At 34.7% G+C, this 6,966-nt stretch overlaps 1 protein-coding gene across 4 annotated transcripts; it reads right to left on the bottom strand.

Moving 5' to 3' along the window:
- Positions 1 to 1,554: 1,554 nt before the first annotated feature.
- Positions 1,555 to 5,869, bottom strand: LOC131011235 (short-chain dehydrogenase/reductase SDRA-like). 4 transcript variants are annotated; one of them, XM_057939024.1, is made up of 7 exons: positions 5,468 to 5,721; positions 5,247 to 5,363; positions 3,162 to 3,296; positions 2,971 to 3,096; positions 2,652 to 2,753; positions 2,426 to 2,576; positions 1,555 to 1,989 (listed from the first exon to the last, which is right to left on the bottom strand). In XM_057939024.1, exons 1-6 carry the CDS (start codon positions 5,597 to 5,599, stop codon positions 2,427 to 2,429), a joined length of 762 nt encoding a protein of 253 aa, XP_057795007.1. In that variant the 5' UTR covers positions 5,600 to 5,721; the 3' UTR covers positions 1,555 to 1,989; position 2,426. The 4 variants fall into 4 exon arrangements, with proteins under 4 accessions (XP_057795007.1, XP_057795006.1, XP_057795008.1 ...); XM_057939023.1 differs by lacking the exon at positions 1,555 to 1,989 and adding an exon at positions 5,738 to 5,869 and having other exon boundaries at positions 2,223 to 2,576; positions 5,468 to 5,601; XM_057939025.1 differs by lacking the exon at positions 1,555 to 1,989 and having other exon boundaries at positions 2,223 to 2,576; positions 2,655 to 2,753; positions 5,468 to 5,746.
- Between the last annotated feature and the right edge of the window lie 1,097 nt (positions 5,870 to 6,966).

Here is a 6,966-nt window from a genome sequence, read left to right on the forward strand (position 1 = left end):
CTACCCGTCCGTGCTCGTGTTGTTTTTACAGGTTTTAGATTCGAATTGGGATGATTTTGAGGATAGTAGAGAGAAGTACATGAAGAAACGAGTCCGTAGGGGCAAACGAAGGTCAAATCGGACACCGGACGAGGAAGAACGAGTGTCAGGAAATTCGCGGGTCGAAGCGCACGCGTCGGAGGTCGCACGATCCGGGCGTGCAACCACATGCCACGGCCGCGCGACGGAACAGAAAATTCTGGAGGACCGCGCGGCCGCGCGAGTAAACCGCGCGACGTCATGCGGCCACGCGACGTGGCCGCGCGTGTCGCCGAGTTTTCACCCAAATTTTGAATTTTTGCTGTATTTCGCGATTTTAGGGTATTTTTGAGTACTACTTTATCTAGGGCATATAAATACTCCCCAAGAACTTATTCTCTAGACCTTTGGATGATCTTTTATCATACCTTACTTTTCCTGAGAGCTGAGAGAGACGGATAACACATCCAGAGCAAGAACTGAAGAATCTCGATTTTAATACGATTTTATTGTTGAATGTTTTCCTGTTTTATTGAAACTTTGATTCTAGTTCATATGTCTATGTGTGGCTAGAATCCATTTTCCCAGGGTTTTGAGAGTAAACATGATTTGAGTTTCTGACTGTTTGATTCAATCAATCGAGATTGTTTTTCCTTTTTATGTTCTTGTTTATATTGTTTACTTTATTGCTTGATCACCAATTTAGCATAATCATAGGTTTTAATTTGATATCGAGAGATGATAATTATTACCTGAACTAAGAACATATAACACATTTATTTTAAATCTAAAAGGAATTGATATTTGTGATGGCATTAATCCTAGGAACTTTTAGGAATTGCATATTAGAAGTGTGATCCGGAGAAGGTAGCCTTGCATGTAATCAACGGTTTGTATGCCATAAGAGTGGGTATAGACTAGTTTTGAGATTGCTTTAGGAATTATCTTGATGATTGAATTGAACTTGTTAGTTATGAGAATCTGTTGAAACCTTTGCCTTGGGAAATTCTACTCATATTTGTTTCTCTGTTTCGCAGCTTGATTTATTTGTTTCCTGTTATTTTTTTATTTAGTTTTAAAAACAAAAACTCATCTTTCCAGTTTTCCAGATAGAGGAATAATAATCTAGGATAGGCATTGATAATAATTAGTCTCTGTGGAATACGACCTTGCTTGCTATTGTACACAATTGCACCCGTACACTTGCGGCATGTTAAAAAATTAGCGAACAAAATGGTTTAAAGAGGGCTTTCCAACTAAGAGCACATCGTTACAATTAAGAATAGTAGGTTTGAGAGTGTGCTTAATATAGGCTTAAGATACAGAAATTGGGAGCCTAAAACTAAGAGAATGTTAGAACTTATCTTGCAATTTCATATTCTAGCCTGTAAACACTTGTAGATTCCCTTCTTCGAAATTCGCTGGCTTATAGACAATAAGATCATAAGTTTGAATCCTTGAGAGATTTCAAATGCGCAGCATTTTAGTAGTCTTCTCGCTTGAAACCTTGGGGTATTTATAGACCGATCTCTAAATAGTTCTATTGGAGAAAACATCTTCAAATATCTATGGTTGGCTTGAAAATAATTCCGTTGAAATCAAATGAGAGATACATTCTGGTGATGTGCAGATCCGTACAGGGTGATGTAGATGTTTGCATTGTTCCTCGTACCTTATTGTCCTTTCTACTATAAATGAGAGATCTTCATTGAATGCCAAATCTTCCGCACTTAATATTTGATATCCTCTGATACGCTAGATAGTGTTGTCTTCACTTTGTCTTCAAACTTTTAATATGACATGGTAGAAGTGAAGCATGGTCAGCATCAGCTTTTGATCCGAGGTTCAGGTTACTTAAGCTGAAAGGACATCAACTTCTCTTCTGGTACTGTGAGCAAGTCATTTTCACTTCTAGATGCTGATTTCGGTGTGCTGATCATCATGATCTCTGTACCGATCTTTTAGTCCGTGCTGTTTCGACAACAAACTGCAATCATAAGACTTAAACTAACATACGTGTGAGTAGCAATTTGTGGGATATGGTTTGACATATACATCAGTACGGGGTTTTGAAATAAATCAAAACATCATAATTTTCTCAACAGTATCGTTGGCATTAAGAATGATGTCTATAAAAAGTAAAGGAGTTTTTTCATTTATTTTGGAGGGCCTAATATTCTTAGGGTGCGTTCTACTACTCAAGATTATATTAACCTAAGATCATTCAAAATTAAGCAGGCCCAAATTTATTCAAGATACATTTGTCATAAGAGGAGGCCAAAACTCATAAGCCTACGTGGCATTATCCCAAGATTAAGTCACGAGCCGAGTCCATCTAACTAAACAACATATCATATCATATCATATCACGAGACTAGATTTATTTAATATATCAAACGGACACCACCTTAGAGTCTGGAAGGCATTCCCCCAGCCACTATCAATGTTTCTCCGGTGACATAAGAGGCGTCGTCCGAAGCCAAATAAGCCGCAGCAGCAGCCATATCTTGTGTAGTTCCAACTCTATTCAGCAGCGTCTTCTCCTCCAGGCTTCTTCTCTGTAAAACATAGCAACGATGGCATGTCGTTCAACAATAACAAAATAGATATTTTATTACTTCATTCTTACTTACCACCTGCTCATCAGTGGTAAGAATTGACGCAAAGTAGGTTGGAACGAAACCAGGAGCAATGCAGTTAACACGAGTATCCGGTGCCATCTCAGTTGCAAGTGCCTAAGAAAGGGGAGGAAATTCAAGAAATTTGTGAAAACAATATTTCAATCAAAATTCAATGGACACTTTTTATGAATGACGTCGCCTAAGTGTTCGATCATTGGACAACCAGAGTCATTCTTTGATGAATGATCACTATAAGTCATTCTGTTGCTTAAGGCAGAGAAGTGAGCCAATAAATCTCTTTCTCCATCATCGATCATATGCAAATAAATACCTTTGTGAGTCCAAGTAGGGCTGTTTTGGTGACCCCGTACATCGCTAAGCCTTTGAGCGGATGGAATCCGACTATAGAAGACACGAAAACAATCGAAGATCCTTTGTTCAAGTGAGGAGCTGCTTCCTATGACAATGAAAGACTTAGTGATTGTCAAGTAAAAGTTATTATATGGGATTAAATCGACATACCTGTAGCAGAAGAATCGAGGCTTTAACATTGATCTCCCACAATTTGTCAAGGACTGCTTCTTTAGTTTCCACGATGCCATCGACGGAAGGGTTTGCAGCAGCATTGCACACAACTACATCTAATTTTCCATATTTCTGTACAATTCGGAGAAATGCAAATTCCAAACACTAAAGTGGAATTAACTTTGAGCATGCAATTCAAAATCTTAAAATGAGAGGTTGAAAGTGGAAAAATAGGAAAAGAAACAAGAACGCAGCCTGCCAAGCTTAAGGCTGGTTCAAAACTTTCCTCCCCAAGCATTAAATTCCAACTCTAATGAAAAAAAGAATACTCTCACCATCCCACACTAATAGGCTCGCTTCTTTTGGGCACCAAGATTAAAATTTTTTAAGAGGAAAGTGGTGTGGTCCACACCAATTAAGTATTTTTTTTAAATTCAAAATGAAAAACGAGTCTATTTTAATGGGACGTCCCATAAAGAAAAACGAGTCTATTAGAGTGGGACGGAGGGAGTACTTCACAAGCAAAATACTCAATTCCTGCAAAAGATCTCTAACAATTCAATTCATATTTCAACCCAAAATGCGAAAGAAAAAGATATATAGAAAAACAAAACACCTACGATCACCTTTCTAGAGGCCATCAAGCAAACTATACACAATCATGAATCGAAAAGCTTTGGCATTTGAATTGCATGGAATCGGACTTCAGCCTATGATGAAAATCTTCATTTTACCAAACTACATTATATTGGTTAAGGAAGAAATTAAATTCACCACTAGACGAACATAAAAACCTCATCTGTTACGACATCTCATAAACAACCAGAGAGTCAAATTGATGAGAAACTAACAATTTTCCTATCAAATAAGATTCAAAGTTAATAGGCTATGATTGAAATTAACACACCCTCATTTCTGAATACAGTTCTTATTCACGCGTATCAAAACAAAATCTCTCTCTCTCTCTCTCTGTATATATATATACATATCGGCAGTCACTAAGAGGGTGTTTGTCTAGCTTATAAGCTCTTTATAAGTAATCCATCCGTCCCTAAAAATTGTGTCCCAATGGAAAGGACACGAGTTTTAAGAAAAAATGTACTAATAGTTATGTTTGAATGGAGATTGGATCCCACACCTTTTTGTAAATAGTGAGCCAAAAAGTTTGTGGGGTCATTTCCAAATAAGTAAATATCACAATTTTCAGGGACGTCCCGATATAATAATAAGGTCACAATCTTTAGGGACAGAGGAAGTATTCGACAAAATAATCTCATAAACAACTTAAAACATTCGCAGCAGTAGAGCCCCTTTGGTGGCTCTAATCAAATATAGTATTTCACTAAGTTAAATTTTTCAACGTTACATTAATTAAAATAAAATACAATAAATAATAATATAATTAACATTACAATAATTAAAAATTAGGTAAAAAATTAAAATAATTGAAAAGGTTAAAAAAATAAAATTAAAAAAAAAACAAAAATCAAAATTAAAAGGATGTTTTTATAACATGTGAAAATAAACTTTTAAATAACGTATAAGCTCCCAAAAAAATAACACCTCAATCCATCTTAATTTTTGATAATCTTATGAAAAAATTAATCTACAAAAATAACTATATTATGAATTTTTTATTCTAATATATTTCCTTCCAATTTCATCCATCCTCAATTTTCTTTTTAATTATGATTTCTTTCAATAACTTACAATTTTCACTCTCATACACTCTTCAACTTATGAGTTCAGTCCAAACAATTTGAAACCCTTTTCTTTTAGGGGAAAAATTTGAATTACTTATAACCTCTTTACATAGTACTACATCTCATGAGGTTCTTTTTTTTATATAAATTACATAAGTAATAAACAATATTTAAAGACCGCGCGACAGAGGACTCCAACCTAGGACCTCAGCTTTTGAGCATTAATCTCCTGCCGCTAGACCAACATACACGCAGTATTAATGAGTTCTTATTAGCTACTGTCCGAGCTAATAAGCTTTTTAAAATAAGTATAGCCAAACACTTCTTTTTTTCTTTTTTTTTTAAACGAAGCCAAACTCATTTAAAATGATAAAATTACCTGGATTGTGTTCTTGATCAGATCTTTCCTCTGCTGTGCATTTGAAACGTGGCACACCAAACCCATCACTTCAATTCCTTGATTTTTAAGCTTTTTCACTGCTTCATCAACATTTGTCTGCGAAACCGGACACAAAATCGTATCACCAAAACAATCGAACAATAGAAATGATTAAACTAGGCCAAATTCAGAAACTAGTATCTCCAAATTAGAAAACATACTTGGCGGCGAGAGGAGATGACGACGGCGGCACCTTCTAAGCCGAGCCGCTCAGCTATGCCGAAGCCGATCCCCTGTGTGGAAGCCGTCACTATGGCCACTTTTTCTTGGAATCTTTTCCCGATTTTCTCCATTCCTAAAAATTATGTATGTATCAACTGAGTCAACGCTCTGATTAACTTCAATTCAAGAAAACGAAAATTTAGGATGAGATGGAGCCAAGAAACTGTGACATTTCTGGTGTAAGAACCGAGAAAATGCTCCTAAAATACCTCAAACTTGCTACCCCATTTTCATGCAGCCCACTATGGTGGTAGTTAATTACTACCTCTAAACTACCCACCATAATGGGTGGGTGTCCTAAGGGTACATAGCCATTAGCACCCAAATATCTAATTATAGCCTTTTGATATAAAAACTAGTACTACCATTTGTGCGATGCACGTAAATACTAAAACTAAATGACATAATTAAATAAATAAATATAAATATTAATTATAGTGGGACAGCCCAAAATAAAATACAGGCCACTTTTAATGGAACAGAGAGAGTATTATTTAACAAAAAAAAAGTTGTACTTATGTATTGTATTTATATCTATATTTATAAATAATTTTATCATCTATCTCTTATGGAGTATTTAATTTGATATATATTGGGTATTTTATCATTAGTTAAACTATAATTATTAGAAAGAAAAAACCACAGAATTTTTTTTTGGGAAAAGAGATAAGATTGAACTTATTTAAGGTGTGGGAATATTCTTCATAGTGGAAAGAGAATTTAATGATTGCCATAGGAAAAGCCGAAAAATAAATTGCAGTTACAAAATTAAATTTTTTTAAAAAAAGCGGCAAAATTTTACCGTTAAACTCACATTTTATATAATATAGATATAGATATGCTCCATTTGTCCACGAAACAAAGTCTCATTTCATGCTCGACATAAAAATTAAAAAAGAAAAATGATAAAAGTATTATGAGTGAGATAAAATGATAATGATTAAGATATTAGATTAGTTTCACAAATCTTTCATTAGGAGATGCATTACTTAATTAATTTCTTTTTTTAGCATTTGTTAATTAATTTCAGTTTTTTTTTTTCCTTTTAATTAAATTTTTGAGTTTGCTTTTAAATCATTTTACATGCCATAATAAAGGACAATTAAAAAAAAAACAAATCAAATGATGTGAACTGTCAGAAGAGATTTTGGAGGCAAAATGAATAATTTCATTCATTAAACAAATCGTAAAGTACAAAGGGACATTCCAAATGTTTGGAGGGAAAAATCAAACTATAATTACCCTTTTAAAAGTTTTATAAATGCAGTCTCCAAGGGGACACCAAACGGTGTAAACTCATAAAGGTTGGATTCCTATTATTCATTCCTGTAATAAATTCTTACCAACATACCAATACATGGAAAATGGTTATATCTAGGCCAAAATTAGGAGATGATGACAGAAAAAAGTTGGCACAGTGGCTACTCCAACGTAGCAG

The sequence above is a fragment of the Salvia miltiorrhiza genome, chromosome 2 (genome assembly GCF_028751815.1).
Source record: "Salvia miltiorrhiza cultivar Shanhuang (shh) chromosome 2, IMPLAD_Smil_shh, whole genome shotgun sequence".
NCBI lineage: Eukaryota > Viridiplantae > Streptophyta > Magnoliopsida > Lamiales > Lamiaceae > Salvia > Salvia miltiorrhiza.